The 24,358-nt window shown below is 35.1% G+C and overlaps 3 protein-coding genes and 1 long non-coding RNA gene across 5 annotated transcripts; 2 read left to right on the forward strand and 2 right to left on the reverse strand.

Annotated features, from left to right (window-relative positions):
• The first annotated feature begins 1,027 nt into the window (after positions 1 to 1,027).
• Positions 1,028 to 2,881, forward strand: LOC144573521 (protein translocase subunit). Its single transcript, XM_078323303.1, has 3 exons — positions 1,028 to 1,381; positions 1,966 to 2,093; positions 2,455 to 2,881. Exons 1-3 carry the CDS (start codon positions 1,114 to 1,116, stop codon positions 2,623 to 2,625), a joined length of 567 nt encoding a protein of 188 aa, XP_078179429.1. The 5' UTR covers positions 1,028 to 1,113; the 3' UTR covers positions 2,626 to 2,881.
• On the reverse strand, positions 1,646 to 1,952 carry LOC144573522 (uncharacterized). The gene is made up of 2 exons (XR_013518015.1): positions 1,772 to 1,952; positions 1,646 to 1,704 (listed from the first exon to the last, which is right to left on the reverse strand). It is a non-coding gene; the product is annotated as an uncharacterized LOC144573522 (long non-coding RNA).
• A 1,314-nt stretch (positions 2,882 to 4,195) lies between the features above and the next one.
• On the reverse strand, positions 4,196 to 6,443 carry LOC144573361 (tetraspanin-6-like). 2 transcript variants are annotated; one of them, XM_078323124.1, is made up of 4 exons: positions 5,972 to 6,443; positions 5,545 to 5,761; positions 4,613 to 4,917; positions 4,196 to 4,508 (listed from the first exon to the last, which is right to left on the reverse strand). In XM_078323124.1, the coding sequence occupies exons 1-4, from the start codon at positions 6,250 to 6,252 to the stop codon at positions 4,469 to 4,471; spliced, it is 843 nt and encodes a 280-aa protein (XP_078179250.1). In that variant the 5' UTR covers positions 6,253 to 6,443; the 3' UTR covers positions 4,196 to 4,468. The 2 variants fall into 2 exon arrangements, with proteins under 2 accessions (XP_078179250.1, XP_078179249.1); XM_078323123.1 differs by having other exon boundaries at positions 4,598 to 4,917; positions 5,972 to 6,441.
• Positions 6,444 to 11,151: 4,708 nt separating this feature from the next.
• LOC144573481 (uncharacterized) lies at positions 11,152 to 13,467 on the forward strand. The gene is made up of 2 exons (XM_078323262.1): positions 11,152 to 11,642; positions 12,954 to 13,467. Exons 1-2 carry the CDS (start codon positions 11,219 to 11,221, stop codon positions 13,274 to 13,276), a joined length of 747 nt encoding a protein of 248 aa, XP_078179388.1. The 5' UTR covers positions 11,152 to 11,218; the 3' UTR covers positions 13,277 to 13,467.
• Positions 13,468 to 24,358: the final 10,891 nt, after the last annotated feature.

Consider the following 24,358-nt stretch of genomic DNA (forward strand, 5'->3'; position numbering starts at 1 on the left):
TATTAAATTTCTATAAGCTGTTAATATCTATTAAAAAAAAAAAGTCAAGTGTGTTAGTTTTTTAGTTTGCACGTGAAATTAATTTAAGTGATAAAGATCACTGAAATTTTTATTTTTATCTTCAGACTTAAATTATATTTTATGTTATCATGCTTCTAAAATTGGTGGCGTAGTGGAGACAAAAATAGAGTGAATCCTCCTAATTTAACAATGTATTTCATCTCTTAATTTGTTTTTTTTTTTTAAAAGAGGCTAAAATAGCCCGGTACTTCTATTAACTATTGTATTGTTTTATTTTTATACATCATTTAGCTATCTACTTTTTACAGCTCAAAACCCATCTAAAAAAATCTCAAGGGTGCCCTTACTGCCTCAGGTACACACCCATCTTTATTAATTAATTAGCTACTGAACCTAGCTAATTGACCCATTAATTAGGCAGTAGCAAGGTTTCAGTTAACCCTTAACCCTCATTGGCAGAGCACCCAAACACAAAATCCTAGATTAATCAAAATGCAACCTGAATTTTTTACTTAACCAAAACAGCCCTAAGAAACAGTCCACTTTTTTACAAATTTGAAAACCACATAGAATGTTTGTATACTGTAACACTTTCATGCATCTCTCAACTGTAACAGTGGTATCATTGGTAGTTTGGTACCACTTCTTCCTCCTGTCTGTCTTCTTGAGACAGTTCACTCACAGGTGCTAGTGCTACACATTGAATGGGGATCATGTCTAGATCTTCTGGCTTTCATTGTTTTAATGTGCTACCTCATTCTTCATATAAATAACGAGGCCCAATTAATCTGAGCCGATTATACTAGGAGAGATTTGTTTACTATTGTATAGGAAAAATAAATATAGAAATAATCTAAAAACTATGTATTGCATAAACAGAGATATATCGGCTGCAATTGATTCGCGTCCAAAACTAGCTACAACCAACAAATGGGCATGAAAGATCTTATTGGGCCAAAAGGCCTAGAAATCCTAAATAACGAGGCCCAGTTGATTCCTTCCTGAACCCTACCTTCCTCCCTCACACCGTGCACCGTGTTACTCTCCTCAAAGGGGGTTTTTGAGTGCATCTCCGATCAAACAGATTTTACAATGTCTCTCCAACGAGCTCTTAGAAGCATCACTCGACCTCTTGCGCACGCGTACTCTCTCTCTCGTCCGTCTCTACTGTCGCAACATTCGCCTGGTCGATTTCCTGCGACCTCTAGTTTCGGATTGGAAAGTAGTTCGATCCTCGCGAGATTTTGCTCCACTTCCACTTTAATCAGCGCCGATTTCAGCAGATTAACCGAATCGAGGTTCCCCAAACGGAGGCCCGGATTTAAGAATCGGAAGAAGAGAGCTAGCCTCAGACCTCCAGGTTTTCTTCTTTTTAATTTTTTTCTTATTTACTATTCTTGATTTATCATGCCAATGTATAGTAGTATAAAACTTTCTGATGTATCAGAAGCTAAGATGTTGCCATTGTGTAATTATATCCAAGAGCTATATGTTAATGAAGCAATTAACTGTTGCAGTTTTGTTCAGTATTGAGAATTTTAGTTGTATATATAGTCAATTTGAATAGATTCAGCTTTAATACGAAGGTTTTATAGAGTAAATTTAACATCAGCTGACAACTATATTGGCTATTAGCATTGAGTTGAAGTGTGCCGGTATTTTCAGCCATGATTTATATTTCACCTTTCTTTGTGATAAGCATTGAGTGCAGAGTGTGTCAGTACTTTTAGCTATGATTTATATATTTCACCTTTGACTATTGCGTTATTATTCTCACTATGCGGAAGAACACAAATGGACTGGAAGCTCAAACTAACTATAAGGACTTGCATCTAAAGAAGCATCTTTTCGGAATTTACCTTGAACTTGTGGAACTTCCAGTGATGTTTGTTTAGGTAGTTTTTTGTTTTTATACTACAACGATATTTGTTTGCTTGAAAATAGGACCATATGCTTGGGTGAAGCATGTCCCGGGAGAACCAATACAACCAAGTCAACCTAATGAAGGGAGTATTAACGCCAGGCGAAGGAATGAAAAGAAGCGCATCAAACAACACAAGTTATTCGTCTTGGTACTCTCTCTCTCTCTCTCATGCACACACACATATGCATGTTAATTATAAAAATAAATCCTAATATTGATATTGATCTCTCCCATTCATTAGATTTTAGTTGCCTTGTTGCAACTTGCGTAGCTTATAATTGGCGCTACCATACACAAATTTGCTTAATGGTGATAGCAAAAATTAAGTTTGTGGTTGTTGTGAAACTTCATTTTGTCGCATAATAATTTTTCTTTAGAAAATAGTGCAGCCATGATAGTTAATGTATTCCTCCAACAACAACAACAACCAAGCCTTTAGTGCCAAACAGTTAATGTATTCCTCCAAAAAAAGAAAACTAATTTTAAAGTTGGAATTCATATGTGTGTAGTCTGAGAAGAAGAAAAGGAAGGCACAGTGGGCTGAGGCGAGGAAGAGGAAGGATGCAGACAAGATAGAGAGGAAGATGGCACAGGTGGCGAGAGAGAAGGCCTGGGCCGAGCGATTGGTAGAACTTCAACAACTTGAACTAGCCAAAAAGGAAGCTGCTTCAATAGCTTAAGTTGCATTAGGTTGCGATATTTTCATCTTATGTTCTTTGAATTTCCTTGCCTTTTATATTAGTCACCTGTTTGTATGGCATTTTTTGTGTGCTTGTGGCTGGGTGCTATTGTCAAGCTCAGTGAATTGTGATTTAGTGTTTTCCTGTTTAACCAGTTATTTGTTTTTTTTTTTATTGTTGTAAATTGTAGATTAAATTTTGCAAATAACCTTTGACCTTGGTTCCTAAGGGGATTACCAAATGGCCATTTTTGGTTGATTCTCAGAGCTCCAATTTTTGTCTCTAGATTTTTCCAGATGGCAATTTTCAGTCAAAATGTGGAAGGAAAGTTCTCATAGCATTGATGTGGAGTCAATTTGTTGTTTAATGGTTTTTCATAAAAATAAGTTGAACCAAAGTAACATTGAAGGATCTTTTGCCTTTCTTATTAAGTATAGAAAATGAGAGCACTACAGTAAGTTGCACCATTAATTTGCTCACTGGATGTTGAGGATAAAAAATTAAAACTTTGAAAATTAGGAAAACAAGTGATACTTTGGGAGTTGATATGTAATATAGTTTATTCATGATTTTGTTTTTTGACATATGATAAACATTTGTCAGAACAACCAGTAAGTAAATTGTGATAACATTCCACTGAATTGCTGTCAACAAACCACGGAATCATCTAGGCTATGTGTTTACTAGGTTGAAGTATGTTTGAAAGTGGTGTAAAATCAAGCTTATTAGCAAAAGAGTCTTACAAAATAATCCAAAACTTCAACTTCTTGTCAGATCTGATCCGCATAATCAGATTTAATCCAAAGTGCTGAGGTCATCAGCAAATCAATTAACTGAGTGTTATGGTGGACGATACCATGTTATGTAAATTTTTTAATGGTTCCAACTGACATAGTGAACACATTGGACTAAAGTGTGTACCTCGTTTGGGTATTGGCTTTAGAAAAGTTTCTCCTTTTCCTCACATGAGTTTACACATGCTCTTGTTTTCATACTTGACTTCATTTTGCAGTATTTGGAAGCTCCAGGGAAAAAGATATAGTTGCACTTCAGATCTCGATGTTGATTTTGCTCTGTGGTGCTGTTAGTAGGTTTACGAAAATGCCCTTCTTTACAGAATAAGAGGAGATTTTGGATTCTTTCTTTTTTAATTCACTTGACAATTTCTCTCCACCATCTTCTTACAATAGCATTGTGAAGGATCAAGCTTGTTGACATTTTTGTAATGCTACTGTTGTAACCAACCAATTCCTTTTTCTTAATATAACTATCAACTATCGGAGTGTTTTTTTTTTATTGAATGTGAATCTTATTTTACTATTTCTCTCTTCCACCGGCCAATCCTTGTGAACACATTTGAATTATTATTTTTGGTTTTTACAGAATAAGATTTCCTTTAATGAGTTTCCAATTTTTGCTTTTATAAATTTGTTTTCTTATGTAATTTTTAGCTGTTGAATCATCCTTTGTGATTGTGTAATTTATCTTCCCTTTTTCTTTCGTTCTTTATTTGTTTATTTTTCTGGCCCAACTTAGGAGTGAACAACTTGAAATACTTGTAAACTATGTGGAACTAAAATATGCTTTTCTGAAATATAATCTATTTGTGCCCTCTCAAGCTAACTATATATTTGTCTACAAATATTCTGAAATTTAAGGCAAAAGCTATTTTGCAAATGACAATCCTTTGTACTAAACATGTAACCAATCCTATTTCTTGCTCACTGTACAAAAAGCCCCACAAACATACTGAAGGATGTCTTAATAGAAATACACAAAAAGTAGATTATGAGTGCAAAATGGCCAGATAATGAAAAGCAAATAATAACCACATCAAAGTTTTTCAATAAAGCTGTTCTCTTCTGTCTCGCCACCACCTCCACCTGCATTAAATTAACCCAAAAAACATTCTCAATTCAATTCTTTTAAATATAATATCAAGTTCAAAAGGAAATTCATGATTAGCAAGTACCAGTAATAGTCCCACCCGGGGGTTGTTTTCGACATATGGTTGACGCCGTAAGGATGGCCAGAGTCAAAACGGCGTGCATTGCGAAATGCACAACAGCCCATGGCATAAACAGCAATGAGGACAATAAGGACAATCACATTGAGCACTGATATCTTGTGCCAGTTCCTCCTAACCTGCTCCAGCACTCCGGCCTTGCACGATTCGCACCCATAGCATAGTATGTCAGGTGCATTGTTCCACCTATAGCAGTCGTTATCCTGTGCAGCAACCGCCATGCCACCACTGTACATGCATGAAGTCGGTGGTTTGCAACACCCAGACTGCAAAAATTTTGGCATAATTGTTTTTTTGTTTTTGTTTTACCAAGGGAATTATGCATTCAGTTCAAACTAGCTTATGGATACTTTAAATCAATGTATATGGTTATAATCAGGGGCGGAGTTAGACTTTCAAATTATGGAGTTAAATACATATTGGTTATCAATCATATAAATTTTTCATGCTGAGTATGAGGATCAATTTACAGTACCTATTACATTTTATTCTAAATTATATAAAAAATGATATGTAAATACAATTTTCTTTTTAAAAAAAAACGGAGGTCAATTGACCCCATTCATATTACTTACATCCGTCCTTGATTATAATGATATTAAGCTGATATTTATGTATGAATTTGAACTGTGATTGAATGAAAGAATGAATGAGTTAAAAGTTTGGAAAAAGAACTCCATTACTGTAATTCAAGTGCAAATAGAACTAGGAGCTCTGTTAACCCGATAAACTATATGGAGTTGATCATGACGGATATTTACTCCAATTCAATCTTTAATAGGTATATCAGACTTCCCTGAAAGCTAATAATTATGTTCTATGATGTTCAATTTCAGAGTTTTCTAGAACCAGATGAGTTTGTTTTGCAAAATGTGGCAATCCGCAAAGCGTACCTGGATCGGCGACAGATCACGTTGTAGGTAATCTAGCGGTGTATAGGTGGCGATCTTGTTACAAGCCTTGGACCCGACCACGCAAACAAGCGCTGTGTGCCAGTTTTTGTCATCAGTGATATGCTTTTTTAACCAGGACGAGTATATGCCTAGTTTATATTCTCGGTATACTCTACCCGGCACTGGTTGCCCCCCTCCACCTGCCGTGACGACAAACCTGTAATATTCACAAAAAAAAAAAAAAAAGGTGGTTTCATACATGACTAATGGTACCAAGTGGGTAAGATTAATGGTGTTTAGTTGGCAGCTGCCATGTATACATGTAAATTGTCACAGGAATTTTCTGATTACACTTTTCTTTTGATTCACTAAAATAAGAAAACCAGAAATAATAGAAATTAAACTTGAAGAACGGAAATTAACTAACCCGAAGGCAGTGAAGCCGAGCAGCGCAACAATGAGAATTAATATTGAAAGGAGGTACAGCCAGAGGGCCCACGCCACTCCGAAACACGCCCCGACGAACCCGGCTAGGGAAACAAGCAACACGATAAAACCGAGCGCCAAAAGCGGCGTCTGAAGCGCTGACTGACACGAGCTCGAGCTGTGGGCCAACCAGAGGCCACCGCCGATCAGTGGGACTGATGCTAGAAGTGTTATTAGATTGAGGTAGCCTATAACAGTGTTACTCAATCTTTGGTGGTACATCCCTCTTGAGTTCTCTCTCTCTCTCTCTTTCTCTCTGGTTGATGGCTTTGTGTATATGGGGCTTGTTAAATTGTTTTTTGCTTCTTTGATAATTTATTATACCTTTCTTTCTTTGTTGCTGAGCTGAGCTGCTTTAGTTAGCGGCAGTGGCGTTTGCTTTTTCCCTCCTTATTTTGTTTGATTTCTTGCTTGCGAGTTCAGTAGTGCCTTTATTTATGGACTTCCATTTTGCCAATGTGCCCTCTAAGAAAGAATTAATCACCTACATGTCCTTCTCGAACCTCACTAGATATTAGTCGTTGTACTTTACATACAAATTATGAAGGGGGTGATTTGAAGAAATAGAGTGTCATTTTCATTTTTGGATGCCTTTTTATACAGCGACATGGTGTCATGGTGATGGTAACATTTCAATTTGAGAAATTTGGCTCGTTGAGTTTGAAGTCTCTAGCTTATCCGTATAGTAATTTTTTTTCAATTTTTTTTTAAGAATATAGATAACTCTTACACCTTAAACATTCCAAAATCCAAATCTTTGGCGATAGCGGTGTCAACTGGTATGATAACGAAAAAAATATTTACTTTTATTCGGTTTTTCAATGAATAAAAAAATGTTATTGACATTTCGATTTGTGTTTTTGATAAAATATTTTTCAAAATAAAAAAATAAAAAAATAATAACAAATAAAATTAATTTTATTATAAAAATTTAATAAACAGATAAAAAGATACGGGTCAGATAAAAAGATATTATTGACACCCTCTCTTAATTTTTCTTTAACTTTTCATAACCATTATCGCGCAGTGTAAAAGCTTCTACCACTGTCCACTGCTATAGCCTATATGCATTATTATAAATTTATAAATGAATAGTTGCCATGTCATGCCTTCCTCTATAGTAAAACAAAATCAGTATTATGACAATTTTTTGATAAAAAAGATGTTTGGAATAATAAGTTTATAACAGGAGCCCGGCTACTGTAGACATAAGTGCAATTTTTTAGCTTAAATACCACCCGCTCAAAAACCAATCAAATCGTTTTTAAACGATAATTTCAAACCGATCTAGCTACTTCATAAATAATGCGTTTACATATAAAATTTATAACTTTTTAAATTTATCTAATATGCAAGTTAAGCGGTCAAATGTGAGAGATTTTAAAGTTAATTTCAATACATTTATTTTTCATCATTTTTTTAACCGCTTGACTTGATACTAAAATAATTTGAAAAATTATCAATTTTACATGTAAACACATCACTCATAAAGTAGATCGATATGAACGTTTTGGATTCATCGTTTGAAGTATATCCAAAAGTTTTAAAATTGGTGGCACATACCACCAATTTAAATATGCAATTTTAAGAACAATGACCTATTTTCATAAACTTTTGGGGGTTTAGCATAAAAATTACAAACATAAAAAATATTGAAGATTCAAAAAAGGTGTACAACAGACGAAAAACGCTTATCCTCGGTATTGGTGTTACCTTTCCTGGTGTGGGATGCAATATTGTTTTATCACCTTATTGCTTTAATAATGTTGAATTGCTTTTTGGAAAACCTTAGCAGCTTTTATTATATTGTTTGCTTCGGTTAGTTTCCCCTTTAATTCTTAGTGATGAAGTAAAATACGGTGGGGAGTGATAGACGCGTCTTTTTCGATATCAATTAAAGGGGATTACTTTGTGGGTTATTAGAAGGCTCTATAATATAAACAATGCAATAATTAAGACCAGAAAAAGCTTGCTTTACTGACGAGATAAGATCAGGTAGCAGCAAGCAGATCACAGTAGAGAGCAGAGGCACACACCTGCTTTTTATAAAGGTAATTGTTGGGCTTCTTTTTTTATATTTTATCTGATGTGGCATGTTGGTCATGTATAGAATTATATATGATGCATTAAATATGAGGTCATTTGAATTGATTTTCTTCACAAAAAACACGCAAGGAATTGTTGAAAATAAAATAAAGAAGTATAAATACTGTGCCTCTGATTTTCATTGTATACATAGACGTGACAGTACCGGTCCCATGGTGGTGCACAAGATACAGAATTTGTAGACATAGTTTTATACTACTCTTGATTAGGAATATTCAGATATTATTTTATTTTTTAAAATCAAGGACATGTGGGCTTCTATTTGGGTTCTTTTTAGAGGAAATAAATCTGCTGTTATTCTTAACAGGAACCTGCAATTCCAATTCCATCCGTTCACATCTTTTTAAGTGCGAATCTCAATTAAAAAGCTTTTTCATGCGCGAATCTTAATCAATATCAATGGATGGGATTGGAATATCAGGTTCCTATTATTCCTTAAGAATAACAGCAGATTTATTTCCCTTTTTAGAACATTCCTTGTCCATCGTGCATATCAGCATCCCAAACCTCATCGAATGTTTTTATATTTTTTCTTATGAGAAGGTTGAAAGTCAAACTATCAAATTTTTTTTTTAATCTCTGTTATTATAATAACATATTATTTTTATTCAAATTTTAACCCTATAACTTTTCATATAAATCAAGAGTTCTATTACAATAAATAATATTATTGGTGTTAATTAACTCAAAATCTACCTAGTTGTTTTTTTTTTATGGTTGGCATAAAATATGTCAACAAATGTATTGATAAAGAAAAAATTTTTATATACAAGGTCCTAAAGTTACTTTTATTCTGCTAATATAATATTTACAAGATCTACCTAGTTGTTTACATATAAGGAAAGTCCAAATATTTTTATTTTGGATGGGTCTCCCGCGTATCTTTATTAATTAATCTTAATTGCAAATGTGATAGCTTATTTATTTATTTTCATATCAAGACCGTCCAATTTAAAATTGACGAATTGGATCAACAATAAATCTTTTTCTTGATCTAGTGACAAAGATATATGTCTCTTATGTGAAAAGTTATGAATTTGAAATCTATTATATTAATACATAGAAATTTGATATGCGTTGGATGACTTGAATCCAACTCATATTTTAAAAAAAAAAACTTTTCCTCCCTCCCATCCTTCTAGTAATGTTAACGGGTCGATCGGATCTGGGCAATTTTAGATCGCTTGGTGGGATCCAAACGTAAGATCTTACTTTCAAACGAAAATATCAGCGGATAAAAAAAATGACCATCGAATATAAAGTACCAAGGGTATGTGCTTAGGGCTTCGCAGCATGCAAATATGTGGCTGCAACGCTGTACTGGTAAGAATTAGTATCCTCTGAGATATCTCAAACTTTGCGTGACATTATTGAAAATCCCAACCGTTTGAATACGTTCTGCACGAATCTCAAAGCACATATAATACTGACACCCTACATCACCCCGAATAGGCACCAGACACGTCGGTCACGCAAAAGTTGAGATATCTCAGAGGATACGCACTCGTACTGGTAACCGGTTACCAGTAAGAGGGATCGGAATATCGGACGGATAAACTGTGTTGTTGTGTTTTTTTAGTTACTCCTTTAGAAATTGAGAAAATTTGAATGCCAAACATCACTGTGAAATTAAATGTCAACCCAACAATGGTGTACCAGGGAAATATTATGTACAGCTAATTGAGCGCCACGTAAGCACACAATATTCCCACCTGTTGAAAAAGTCAGGAATATCGAATCAAAATAGCAAAGAAGTAATGTATCAAGCGACATCCAGGAATCTTCTGTGCCGACTGCCGAGTCCCGACCGCCAGCTTCTCGAATTCGTATCTCTGAGATATCTCAAACTTTGCGTGATTTTATGGAAAATCCCAAACATTTAAATACGTTCTGCACGAATCTCAAAGCACACATAATACGGACGCCTACATCACCCCCTGAATAGACAATGGACACGTTGGTCACGCAAAAGTTGAGATATCTCAGAGGATACGCACTCCAGCTTCTCACATCAGCACCAGATCCTTTATGCAACAATACAGCAACAATGTGTATGCTGAACCAACTTGTAGTCTTGTAGATTCTTTTGGATGATGCGAGAACTATATATTGACAAGTTTTCACAATTTTCAAGGGTTTTAAAATTACCTACGGGCTTGTATTAAAGAAAAAAAAAATACAGCAACATGCATATCTTGCTTAGCATTTATTAATTTTCTCTCTCTATTCTCTGGTGAGTACTGAATAGTGAGTAGAGGTTGAATAATACCCTTAACGGGTATACCCGCCCGTACCCGCCCGTACCCGCCAGCTAGGGTACCCGTGCCCGAGCCCGGGTATGGATCGGGTACTCGGGTACGCGGGTACGGGCAAAAACCGGACCGGACCCGTTATTTTAGACCAATACCCGAGTTTACCCTACCCGAGTTAACCCGTACCCGACTAAACCCGTACCCGACTACCCGAGTACCCATACCCGTATACCCGAGTACTGTTCATCACAGTTCAAAATTCAAAAAATTTGATTTTTCCCTCCAAAAAAATCAGAAAAAAACCAGAAAAAATCAGGAAAAACCAAAAAACCAGAAAAAATCAGAAAAAACCAGAAAAAACCAGAAAAAACCAGAAAAAAAAAAGCAAAAAAAAAAAAAAAAAAAAAAAATACCCGTACCCGCCCTACCCGTACCCGCCTTACCCGTCAAGAGTACACGGGTAAGGGTATAGGACGGGTAGGGTATGGGTTTTGAAAATTATACCCGCCATACCCGTACCCGAATACCCTTGTACCCGAGTATACCCGTACCCGAGACGTACCCGTACCCGAGACGGGTATACCCGGGGTACCCGTACCCGCCCGAGTTGCAAACCACTAATAGTGAGTAGTGAGGTCCATAGTGCACCCGCCACATTTAAAACTACTTATTTAGGCCACTGGAATTCTAGGCGGTCACTTCCAGATTCCTTACCTCACAAACTCTCTCATCTCTGTCTTCGTTTAAAACAGCAAACAGGGTAATGAGAACAGAAAAGCAAAGAAAAAATCGAAAAGCGAAGTGACATCGGTTCCCTTCAGGCTCCAGCCATGGCGAAAGAGTTCACCGTGCGGCCAGTGATCTTCCCCTCTTCCACCCCATCGACGCCTTACTACCGCCGTCCCGGATCCTCCTCCCCACCGCCTCCATTCCAACAAGCCCCGCGCTCCTCCAACCCTCTCATGTTCGTTCCCTTCGACATCCCCTCCACCTCTTCCGCCCCTCCGCTTCTCTACTCCGGAGGCACCATGACCTCTTCCTCCTCTGGCTACTTTGAAGACGAGCCGCCCTTGCTAGAGGAGCTCGGGATCAACACGCGACATATCTGGCGCAAAACGGTCTCAATCCTCAATCCGATTCGATCGGATCCGAATTTGCATGAGGATGGGGATCTATCGGGCCCATTTATGTTTCTTCTCTCGTTCGGTCTCTTTCAGCTACTAGCCGGGAAGTTCTACTTTGGTATTGTACTAGGTAAAAATATTTTGTTACATGATTTAAATTCAATTGTTTTGTCCGATGTGCGTCTTATGGTAAAATCCGTTGTGTGGTTGAGTGACGTAATTCAAGTGAAAATGGAGTTGATTAAGGAATAAGGCTGGGATTGTTATCTGTGCTAATGTGCTATCTATGCGACATTGTAATCTCTGGAATGAAACATAAAGAAGTGTATGTTTTTTTTCCAATGAATTGAATTTATTATGTAATATTATTTATTTTCCATCTGGTAAAATCAGTTTTCTGAAGGTAGACATCAAGATCGTGTCTTAGTTTTGCTGACCAGTGCCTCTTATGTTCCAGTACCAGAATCGTGGTTTGGTACATTACTGGATTAGTATTGATTTGATACAATCACTTTTTTGGATCTTTATTTCTAAAACTTAATATCCGAGCCTTAATCTTAGCTCTGCACACATACATAACCAAAAGAAACAGAAGGATTTTAAGTTATCCAAGTGATCCGTAGGGTATCAATGGTTGCATATTTTTGCCCCTGAAGTCTAGAAGTTAGTATTTGGGTTATAAACATTGTTTTTTAGTATCAATTTGGGACAGTGTTACATTCCATCCTGACATTCATGCATGAATATTGCATCAACAATGTCATAACTTTATCTTACTCAACTTCAACAAGATTCAATTTATGAGATTTTATTCATGAGTAAAACTAGGGTGCTCTAAAGCTCATCAAGCCCTCTGGTGATTTCAAACGACGAATTCAAACCGTTGAAACCAAGCTACTTCACGAGTGATGCGTTTACATTTTAATATATAAATTTGACATGTAAACGCATCACTCATGAAGTAGATTGGTTTCAACAGTTTGGATTCGTCGTTTGAAGTCAATCTGATAGGCTTTGAAATAAAGCTCACAAAGAACTTGGTGGGCTTAAGAACACCCTAGTTTTACTCTTTATTCATTAGAAATTTTCTAAGCAGTAACAGGCTAAGAAAAATCTTATCAGTCCTTGTCCCTTATGTATGCTCCAGTAAGAAAGTGCCTGACTTCGGCTAGTAAAGCAGGAAATGAAGGATTGGAGATATTGGTACAAAATAGAAATAGATGTTACGGTTTAATATTGGGAACTTCTGAACACCGAGCCAATTTATGATACCTTGGATGAGAAGTACTCAAGTACTATATGAGAATAGAAAGTATCTAGTCTGAATTAATATTGCTCTACCGGTGCCTGATGACTGTGTATCTTATAGACCTCTCTGCATGAGAACATTACCACGATAGAACCCTGTATTAATATTTTTTTCTATTTGAATAATTGCTAGGTTGGGTCATAATAGCATCGCTCTTCCTTTACTCAACTTTCAACATGATTGCGGGCCGAAATGGTTGCCTTGACCTCTACCGTTGCTTCAGTCTTATTGGCTACTGCATGCTGCCACTGGTAATATTTTCGGCCATATCCTTGTTCTTACCACGTGGAGGTACGTTAATTTTTGCAATCGGAATGGTTTTCGTCTTGTGGTCAACTCGGGTCTGTACCAGTCTCTTGGTTCAGCTGGCTTCATGTGGGGATGAACATAGTGGTCTTGTTGGGTATGCGTGTTGGCTTGTTTACTTGCTCTTCTCTCTTCTAGTTATCTTTTAACTCTTCAGGAGCCACGCTTTTTTATTTTTGTATACATTGTGGTATAATATTCTTTATAGGGTGATCCTATAGTTGTCCATATCTGTGATGTTGAAACCAGTTTAGTTTATTACTTTGCTTGTAATTAGGTTATTGGATGTATGAATTGAATTTGTTAACAGTTAAATTAAGTTTTTTGTTAGTGGTACCAAGAATTGTATGGAAGAGATTTGTTTTAGTGTATTGTTATTTAGTGTTCTAAATTGCAAGGATGATCACGCTTGTTGATTGTATCAGGTGAATTGATTCATCCACGGATCCATGGCTTTTGTTACAAAAATTGAGATGACCGGCTTGATCCGAGCGTTATCTTTATAGAACAACTATTTAAGTTTTCAAATTTAAGATGTTTACAGTGGTCCCCCTTTCCTGTCTAAATGTTATGCTGAACCAGGAGGATCCCATTGCATTTATCAATTTGTGTATAAACAAGGGTCATTTACCGGATCCAACCTAGAACTAGATAATTGAGCAAACTGCTCCTCTAAACACTGTTGAAGTTTTCAGGCGTTCAACCCTGAGAATAATACATTTTAATTATTTCATGATGGATGCATGTGATATTGAATATGTTTTGTGGGGTTTTGCATAATAATAGTTTCAAGCATACATGATCTTTTGTAAAAAGTAAAATTTATAAAAGAAAATATTGAGGTATTTGCTGGCATATTCATCAAAACTTTCAAATTTTTAGTTTCCATCTGAATATCAAAATATATTATTTCTTCATTGAAAAGAACCATCTTCTAAAATGGAGCACTTGTTTTTATCTTTAATTTATCATTATCATTACTTTATAAAAGAATGAAAATTTTGTTTTATCTTCTAAAATGGAGCACTTGTTTTTATTTTTATCTTATAAAATGGATGGAGAGTTGGAGACTTTGAGTTGATGGAATGCAGGAATGGCCCCCCTAGTCCCCATGAGTTGATGGAATGCAGGAATGGCCTTCACCCAGTAGAATGTCAAAAATAAAAATTTGAGATCCGTATTATTGTACTTCGAGATCCGTGCATAAAGGATTTGAACAGTCCGAATTTTCTACATATTAATTAACTCATAAAGTTTGAGATATCTCATAATGCGAATTCCACCTTGACTCCAAGAGCTGACAATTACAAGAAAAACAGGGACACCAAAAAATTCTCAATAAACTAAAACAACGTATTACATCCATCGAACACAACATTTTGCATTGGTGATTTGAGATAAAAAGTACCCAAATTTTTTCTTTGACAGTAAATCCAATTACAAAATTATATTCAAAATAAATTTAAAAAATTGTAAATTTTTTTTCGAGAAATGGGAAATGATAAATTTGCCAAACCCATCCCTACGACTCTACCTATTTTTTCTGACAAAAAAAAAGTGAGGTCGGGATGAGCCCTAGCTCTTGGAGGAAATAAATCTCCTGCAATCCTACAGGATGTCCCTGCGATTCTAATCTCAACCGTTTATATATTTTGAGATCCGTGCACAAAAACTTTTTATTTTTAAGATTCATACACTATAACAAATGAAGGGTTGAAATTGGAATCGCAGGACCCTGCGATCCTGTAGGATCGCAGCAGATTTGCTTCCAGCTCTTGGAGGCCCTTTTCTGTTATCTCATGGATATGCACGGAAAAAGTTATAGAAATGTGCTAAAATATGTATTCGGTTATACTATGGGAATATGGGAAAAAATAAATTGAGTCTGATCAAATATTTTTTTTCTCACAAAATAACAAAGAAATGGAAATGAAAACGGAAATTCATAGCCAATCTCATCTCCTAAAAAATACAGCCGAACATGCTATTGGAAAAATTTCTAAACGGACTCAATATCCTGTCATTTCTAAACGGAATGAGTTCGGAATGGAACTTCCTTTCTAGAAGGTGAAATTTCACAAAACAAATTTAATACAACGTAGATTATTTTTCGCATTAAATTACACAAAAATATTTATACAACACAGTTCAGGTTCTCTTTGCAGGACGAGAAACTATTATCCTTGTGGGGTATTATTTATTGGCTGAATGATTTGTATGAGTTAATGGAGTGATTTTTTTATTAATATCCAACATTAAATAAAAAATTACACAAAAAATCATGTTTTTGTTTTTGTTTTTCTTTAAATGTCCAAACTGTCAATATTCTCGTTTGTTTATTTTTTTTTCAAAATCGCCAGGACTTGATAGTCTAGAAAGAAAGGTGGACTGTCGAGATTCCTGACAGTCCGGGATAATTAAATTATTTACTTATTACATAAAAATTGGGAATGGAACAGTAAAGCTTTAATGAATTCGTATCCTCTTAGGTAGACATTTGCTCTCGGGTAGGGTACGGGTACCTCGGGTATACCCGGGACGAGTAGTCGGGTAGGGCGGGTACGGGTAGGATGGGTAGTCGGGTAGAACGGGTACGGGTAGGTCGGGTAAGTTTTTAAAAAAGTGTACCCTACCCGTTTCAAACCCGTGCCCGTGTCGGGTAACGGGTACCTCGGGTAGGGTACGGGTTTTTTTTTTTTTTTTCTGGTTTTTTTCTGTTTTTTTTTTTACTGTTTTTTGTGTTTTTTTTGTGTTTTTGTGTGTTTTTTGTGTGTGTTTTGTGTGTGTTTTTTTTACTGTTTTTTTTTTCTGTTTTTATTTTTTCTGTTTTTTTTTATAAACCAGCGGGAATTTTTTTTTTAAATTTGAATTTTAAAATTAAACAGGTTAATGGGTATGGGTTAAACGGGTAAAGGGTGCGGGTAGAACGGGTAAAGTATGCGGGTTCAGGTTTGGGTAAATGGGTGCGGGTACGGGTACAAGGGGTTCGGGTAGGCGGGTTTCGGGTACGGATAAGGCGGGTACGGGTTGGGCGGGTTTTTTTTCTCAAATATTGGTACCCTACCCGTCTCAAACCCGTACCCGTGTACCCGCCTATACCCGGGCACGGGTACCTCGGGTAACGGGTACGGGCCGGGTAAAACGGGTAGTACCCGAACGGGTATTAGCAAATGTATATTCTCAGGTATTGTAGATTACCCTCACTTTACGGTTTGAGATTAAATCTTAGTCAGTTTGGAATTCGGGCTAGCGCAGAGGTAGTATTATTGGGCTTTGAGATTCGTGCCAAGCTGATGTGCTATCTTGTAAATAACTTTTTCATCATACCACTGGTATGATCATATATGGAATTTGAGGGCTAGATCCTCATGTTTCTCTTTCAAAAAAAAATTCTCTTATTAATGTTTCATTTTCTTTCTCTTCCAAATTCCGTTATAGCCATTGTTTTCCATGCTTAAAATTAGCACTACTTCAAAGGACCTAGAGATCTTTTCAATACCTTGAAGATATTTTTTTCAATTGAAGTAAATTTTTTGTCCATTATTCGTATTAAAATATATAAAACATGATGCTAGTTTAGACATATATAGTTATTTACAGGTCATTTGCGTATTCGTAGAACAATGCTGTGTGTAGGAAAACAACACTGATTTCACCTTATTAATTAAGAAATACCAACTAAATTATTTTCCTTACATTTTGCTCTGTGCATAGACATATGCGACACTGTTGTTCATCTTTCTCTAGAAAATAAATTAGAATAGTTGATTTTGTTTTATGTCATGAGAAATATTTGTTTATTGACATTATAAAATTTGTAGTCCGTTTGATTTTAAGAGATGAAAAATCAACATACAGAGAAATAGAACCAAATTCAGTCGACACTTTAATGTGTTTTTATAGAATTTTAAAATTTATAATTTTGATGGTAATATTAAAAAAACTAATGATTTATTTTTTGTCATGTGAAATTTTATATATCAAATTAGTAATGTCACAAATAGTACTTTCATAATGTTCGTATTATTGGCAATTGCTATATATAATATTATGGGGAGATCACAGATTCAACTTTGTTAGTTCGGTATATATACTTTTCCTAAGTCTTTGAGTTTGCAGGCACTATGCTTGACTTTTAGTTGTATATGTGTATGTCTTATGACTGTTGTTTGTTAGCTTTGTGCATGGCTTGTATATTGGACTCTGGCCTTGACTTGATCCTGTTTTTCTATGTAACACTTTACAAATTTAATCAGAGGGCTACGGATAATTTATCTCAATATATATATATATATAGAGAGAGAGATGGGCTATGGTGCATTGCAATGCATAGGCCATGGTGTGCATTGGACCATAAATCACCGATTCAAAGTCCAAATGACCGATCCAAACCGTTCATATTATTCTCCATTTTAATATGTGCTTGGAGACCAAATTTTACATTTTTTGGAATTTTTTTACTATTTATTAAGCCACTTTGAAAATCGCTGATCCAACGGTGACTGTTTGGAACAGTAAAATCAGAAGCCACCGTTGGATCAGCGATTTTCAAAGTGGCTTAATAAATAGTAAACAAATTCCAAAAAATATAAAATTTGGTCTCCAAGCACATATTAATATGGAGAACAAGATGAACGGTTTGGATCGGTCATTTGGACTTTGAATCGGTGATTTATGGTCCAATGCACACCATGGCCTATGCATTGCAATGCACCATAGCCCATCTCTCTCTCTCTCTCTATATATATATATATATATAGAGAGAGAGAGATGAGCTACGGTGAGTTGCGAAGTAAAACGACTATTTTACTTCACGCTCATATTTTGCGATTTTAAAGTTCAAAACGTCGATCCGTCAAAACGTCGATCCGAACCGTTCATCTTGTTCTCCATATTGAAATGTGCTCGGAGACCAAATTTTACATTTTTTGGAATTTTTTTACTATTTATTAAGCAATTTTGAAAGTTGCTGATCTGATGGTCCAGAAAATTTCACTGTTTTTTACTGTTCACAGCAAAACAGCAATTTTCAAAAATGCTTAATAAATAGTAAATTTTTTTTTAAAAATGTAAAATTTGGTCTCCAAGCACATTTAAATATGGATTAAACATCTAACGGTTCGGATCGGTCGTTTGGACTTTCAAAATAAAAATACGGCGTGAAGTAGAAACGCGTTTTACTTCGCAACTCACCGTAGCCCATCTCTTTAATATAAACCAAAATCTGTCATCTTTTTAAATCCCCTTGTGGATTTGTCTTCTTCTTCTTTTTCAAATCTCTTTAATACACAAACAATCAATCAATAATTTTAATAGAACTAGAAAATTAATGGAAGCGGAGCTAAACCCCATAATATATATATATATATATATATATATATATATAGAGAGATGGGCTACGGTGAGTTGCGAAGTAAAGCGACTATTTTACTTCACGCTCATATTTTGCAATTTTAAAGTTCAAAATGTCAATCCGAACCGTTCATCTTGTTCTCCATATTGAAATGTGCTTGGAGACCAAATTTTACATTTTTTGAAATTTTTTTACTATTTATTAAGCAATTTTGAAAGTCGCTAATCTGATGGTCTAGAAAATTTTACTGTTTTTACTGTTCACAGCAAAACAGCAATTTTCAAAAATGCTTAATAAATAGTAAAAAAATTCCAAAAAATATAAAATTTGGTCTCCAAGCACATTTCAATATGGATTAAACATCTAACGGTTTGGATCGGTCGTTTGGACTTTCAAAATAAAAATACAGCGTGAAGTAGAAACGCGTTTTACTTCGCAACTCACCGTAGCCCACCTCTTATATTAAATGCAATTATTAATTCTATTTTAGTGGGAGTAAATGGGAGGGAGGGAGAAAATTAGAAGGAAGTGAAAATATGGGGTCCGCAAGGGCATTTTGTCAAAAAGTTTGAAGGAGGGGTATTTTGTTTGTGAGTTTTAGATATTAGGGTAATTTATAAAATTTCCCAATGTGACATGGTGTCATTTATCATTTTCAATCTATCCGTGAGCAAGTCTCTCACAACCCACTGGCAGTAGAAATGCACAACATGCAAATGTTGTTGTTGTTGTTTTTTTTTTGTTTTTTTTTTAATTTATTCAAAGCCCGTAGGCGATATTATTTCATGAGAGCAATTACATTGGTTCCTATTCGTCTAATTTACATGGTAGATTCTTGGAATAAATTGTAAACTAGACATCCTAGGCATGACCCAATTTCCTAATGTGCTGCGATTGGGAATAGTGGATAGGTGGATCCGGAGAAGGCGAACTGTTGTGTTTGCGTCCTATTTGTCAGTTTGTGGGCCTTCATGTTTTCTTCTCTGGGAATGAAAATGCACCTGTAATTTTCTTTTGCTGTCATGACTCATGATGTGTTCAATCATTAGCAGCTGGTTAAAAGAACGCCAGTCCGCCGTAAGCAAAGGTTGAGACTTCCTTCCTGGTTCACTATCTGCCAGGAGCTTGCAATCTGTGTAAAAGGTGCAGTTCTCAAGTCTTAGATCTTCCGCTGTCTTGATAGCTAGAAGGAGTACGCATGTGTCCATATAGCTAGAAAGGTGATATGCCATTGTGGAATCCTTTGATCTCATACTTGATTAGTTTACCATCTTTGCTCATGATAAAGGCCACCCCACCTCTGTCAAAGTGATCATAAGATCCATCGATCCATGCCGTGTACCCTCTCCCTCCATCTTCATGATTAGGAGTGCGTTGAGGTGGTGTACTTTGTGTTTGTTTACCCGAGTGTAGGCGGGCACCTAGCTGTTGCAGCTGTTCCTGATTTTTGGTCGCCTTTATTGTTTCTCTTAGATCGCATTCTTTTTCCTGAAATATTCTGTTGCAACTCGCCTTCCAGAAAAGAAAAAAAAAATCAATGACTTTTTTTTGAGAGAAAAAAAAAATCAATAACTTTTATACTACCACATAAAAATTGTAGGCAAATACTAATAATTTGTAAACTCTTTAAATTGACAGTTCATAGCAAACAATCGTCACTTAGACATATGTCAGATTGAAACATCCCAATTATTTAAAATGATATATTAAACTCTCGTTTAAATTAATACTGCAATTAAAATGAGCCCTGTGATAAAATAACCTTCCATGTTGATATTATCAATTAAACAAGTTAAAAGTAATAAACAGAAGGAAAAAGGTTAACAAGTATTTTAAATTACTCACATTTAGAAATTATTTATATTTGTCTTTAGTTAGTTTCCTCTAATATCTTGGCTACATGAAATTACCCTTTAATATATCAATTTAACTGTAAGCTAAGCTTATTCAAAGTATATGAATATATACAAATATAATGGAAGGGCATTTATGCCTATTTAAAAAAAGAAGAAGATATATACAAGAGTTTTTGTGTAATTAGCTTTTATACTGCAAAAGTTACGATAGACAACATCATCATTTTTCAAATTTCATATCATCCTTGGCATTATTCATGCTTAATATGTGAGTTGTCTAATCATAATTTTTCTCGCATTCAAATTCTGCCTCACACAATAGTTTTGTTTGAGGAAAAATAGGAGTTACGCCCTGCCTCACACAATAGTTGCTAAAAATATTGCATACTGGGAGTATAAACTATAAACAATGTTAGACTAATTAAATAATGAAAATTGTTAGCAATAAAAGAGGAATGAGGTTAATTTAGTCATAACGGAAAATATTGTCACTAGTGGAAAATATGGAATCAGGATCGGTTATATACGCATATTAGTATCGGAATACAACCGATCCTGATGAAGGCGATACTGATACTACAATAATCTGGATCGGTTAAATAACCGATCCAAATAAAAACTATCAGGATCGGTTGTTTGAAACAACCGATCCTAATACTTTTTTTTTCAAAGATGGTTCTGCAAAAAAAAAAAGTATCAGGATCGGTTTTTTATAAACAACCGATCCTGATACTTTTTTTTTTTTTTGCAGAACCATCTTTGAAAAAAAAAAGTATTAGGATCGGTTGTTTCAAAAAACCGATCCTAATAGTACTATTAGGATCGGTTCTTTGAAACAACCGATCCTAATTCCTTTTTTTTTTTTTCAAGAACCAACATTTTGTGAAGCATTACATATTATAACAAGAAATTTAAATCCAAAAATAAATTAATTAACAAACATACAAGTGACTAATTGGGCTATTTCTTCAATTAACACACATTTATGCAATTAATGTAAAGCACAACAATAAAAAAATCAATAATTACCTCTTTTGCAATCACATCACTTGAGATTAAAAAAGACCCTAAAAATAAAAACAAAGGTAACAATTAGATCGAAAAACATTTTCCAATAAAAAATACAAAAAAATGTGTTTTAAAAGTATAATAATGAGAAAATTAGATAAAGCTAATACCATGATAGTTGATCGGCCGGATGATTAAGTAACTTGAGCGAGATGTCCTCAAGACTGTAAAACAATATACTAACACCATTAATTAATTTTTGAAACAATAAAAAAAATTAAAAACTGACACAATTGAGCCGGAGGTGCGAGAGGCTCGGCTTTGAGAGGAAGAGACGGAGAGAAAGAGAGAGAGAGACATGGAGGAGAGGGAGAGACGGAGACAGAGAGAGAGACAAAGAGTACTGAGGATTTGAGAGGGAGATACGGAGACACAGAGAGAGAGACGCTAAGTTGAAAATGAGAGGCACGAAATGAAAATAAGAAGAACCCTAAGCAGGTTATATAGGGAGTTATCATTAGGATCGGTTGTTTATAAAAAACCGATCTTGATACTATTTTTTTTTTCAAAGTTAGTTCTGCCAAAAAAAAAAATTAGTATCAGGATCGGTTTTTTTATAAAAAACCGATCCTGATACTATATATAAGAAAAATCACTGAGGTAAACCCCACTCATATTGATGGTCTATCCACCATCAAACGGCTACCATTTATTTTCTTTTCTGTTTGGTAATGCATGTACACGGATAAATATTAAGAAAAATATGAAAAATATAAAAATTATTTATTTGTGTTTGTATGGCCAAATCAACTCTACTATGATCAATTTTGTACAATTTTATTATTATTAATGGCATCAAATTGTTAAATGGAATGCAGACCGTTCATTTCTGCATGATCATCCAACGGTGGGTCTGTAATTAAATGACATGTAATAATTTTTAAAATGATCAAGATATAACATGGAACATTAATAACGTAAAAGTGCCAAAGGCCCGACAACTGTAAGTCTTGATCCAACGTAAACTATTTACGGCCGTGCGATGTTGCTATATTGTTTTGCTTTGATGAACTAGTAAACGAATCCCGAATTGTATCAAAGTTTATAATGGTGAAATTAATATGACATTATTTCATTTTAACGGTTCCGATCGACCAAATGCTGATGTTCGTATTTGTTCATTCACAACCCCACACAACAAGGGTTCAAGTCTTATGTATATTATTATATGGCACAAGTCATTGATGCATCATGCATGATTGTATAAAAAAATTCAATAGTCAAAATGACTTCAAAATGAAATATCAATGTCAAATAATTAATTATATTATCACATAAATTTTAATAATATAAATTACATTAATTTTCATCAAAAAAAATTAATGTAACAACTGATTGGTTCTGCAAAAAAAAAAGAATATAGACTACATACAGCACACCACACAAAGTTGGTTCTGCAAAAAAAAAAAAATAGTATTAGGATTGGTTATTTGAAACAACTGATTCTAGTACTATTTTTTTTTTCAAAGTTGGTTCTGCAAAAAAAAAAAAAAAAAAAAATTAGTATCAAGACCGATCCTGATATAATTTTTTTTTTTTTTGCAGAACCAACTTTGAAAAAAAAAGTATTAGGTTCGGTTGTTTATAAAAAACCGATCCTGATACTATGAGGATCGGTTGTTTATAAACAACCGATCCTAATACTATTTTTTTTTTTGCTTTGCAGAACCAACTTTGAAAAAAAAAATATTAGGATCGGTTGTTATTAGGTTCGGTTGTTTATAAAAAACCGATCCTGATACTATTAGGATCGGTTGTTTATAAACAACCGATCCTAATACTATTTTTTTCTTTTTTTTTGCTTTGCAGAACCAACTTTGAAAAAAAAAAAGTATTAGGATCGGTTGTTTCAAATAACCGATCCTAATAGTATAAGGATCGGTTTTTTATAAACAACCGATTCTAATATATGCTAATTAGGATCGGTTGTTTGTTAGAATCAATCCTGATACTATCAGGATCGATTTTTAATAAGAACCGATACTAAAAGTTCATAAATTAGGATCGGTTGACCAAAAAATCCGATCTTATTAGTTTTTAGGATCGGTTTTATTAATAAAAATGATCCAGATAGGTATTAGTATCTGTTGTTTCTTATAGCCGATCCTGATTTCAGTTTTTCCACTAGTGTGTCGTTCAGGTAAGGTCTGTTTTCGTATGGTAGCATGGTATGACTAGAGTGGAAAACGTGCCGTACCTTGATTAATACGCTGTGAATTTAGTTTTGTACTATGCCGTGATCAAGTTAATTTTTTACGTGCCGTGTTATGTCATGATCAAAATATTAAGTGATGGTCACGGAACACAAATGGTCACGTCACGGGAGTCACGCCATGCCTAAACGTGACTCGCGTGACTTACGTAACCATTTAATTATAATTTAGGTTAGTTTATTTAAGATTCACCATTTAGTAAAGATTAAATGGTCTTAATTACACGTGACTTGCGTGACTACGTGCCGTGCTGTGACTAGATCTTTCGCGTGATGTGCCGTGTCAAATTTTCTAAAGATGGTTACTACACGTAACTAGTCACGGTACGGAACACGCGAGTCACGGCACGTAATCGACTCTCGTATCGTACCGTTCCGTATTATTTCATACCATTACCGTATCATTCCATGACAGAACCGGCTCCGTCGTGCCATTTTTCCAGCTCTAGGTATGACATTGTTTAAACGTACTGATCACTACAATATTTGGGCCTCTAGTTAAGTTTATTTTTTCTCCTTAACAGGTTGAAGTACCTTATGGGCTTTCGGCCCAATTAGACGCCTACAGCTACAGTACAGGCACACTTGTACAGTTGTGTCGGATAAATTTGTCATTTCATACTTAGTGTTAAAACTTAAAAGTTTAGCTCGATCAAAACCCATATTACTAGTAAAATCTCTCCGTTTGATCTAGGTTAGGCATTTGCTAAACCCGGAACGGGTAGAACCCGTTTTGCCCGGC

This window comes from Carex rostrata, chromosome 21 (assembly GCF_964058835.1).
Source record: "Carex rostrata chromosome 21, lpCarRost1.2, whole genome shotgun sequence".
Classification (NCBI taxonomy): Eukaryota; Viridiplantae; Streptophyta; class Magnoliopsida; order Poales; family Cyperaceae; genus Carex; species Carex rostrata.

Coding starts and splice junctions, on each gene's coding strand:
- LOC144573521 (XM_078323303.1), top strand. CDS start 1,114: ATGTCTCTCCAACGAGCTCTTAGAAGCATCACTCGACCTCTTGCGCAC. Junction 1,382..1,965: donor AGCTAGCCTCAGACCTCCAG/GTTTTCTTCTTT, acceptor GCTTGAAAATAG/GACCATATGCTTGGGTGAAG. Junction 2,094..2,454: donor AACACAAGTTATTCGTCTTG/GTACTCTCTCTC, acceptor ATATGTGTGTAG/TCTGAGAAGAAGAAAAGGAA.
- LOC144573361 (XM_078323123.1), bottom strand. CDS start 6,252: ATGTACCACCAAAGATTGAGTAACACTGTTATAGGCTACCTCAATCTA. Junction 4,918..5,544: donor GTGATCTGTCGCCGATCCAG/GTACGCTTTGCG, acceptor AAATTTTTGCAG/TCTGGGTGTTGCAAACCACC. Junction 4,509..4,597: donor CCCGGGTGGGACTATTACTG/GTACTTGCTAAT, acceptor AATTTAATGCAG/GTGGAGGTGGTGGCGAGACA.
- LOC144573481 (XM_078323262.1), top strand. CDS start 11,219: ATGGCGAAAGAGTTCACCGTGCGGCCAGTGATCTTCCCCTCTTCCACC. Junction 11,643..12,953: donor CTACTTTGGTATTGTACTAG/GTAAAAATATTT, acceptor AATAATTGCTAG/GTTGGGTCATAATAGCATCG.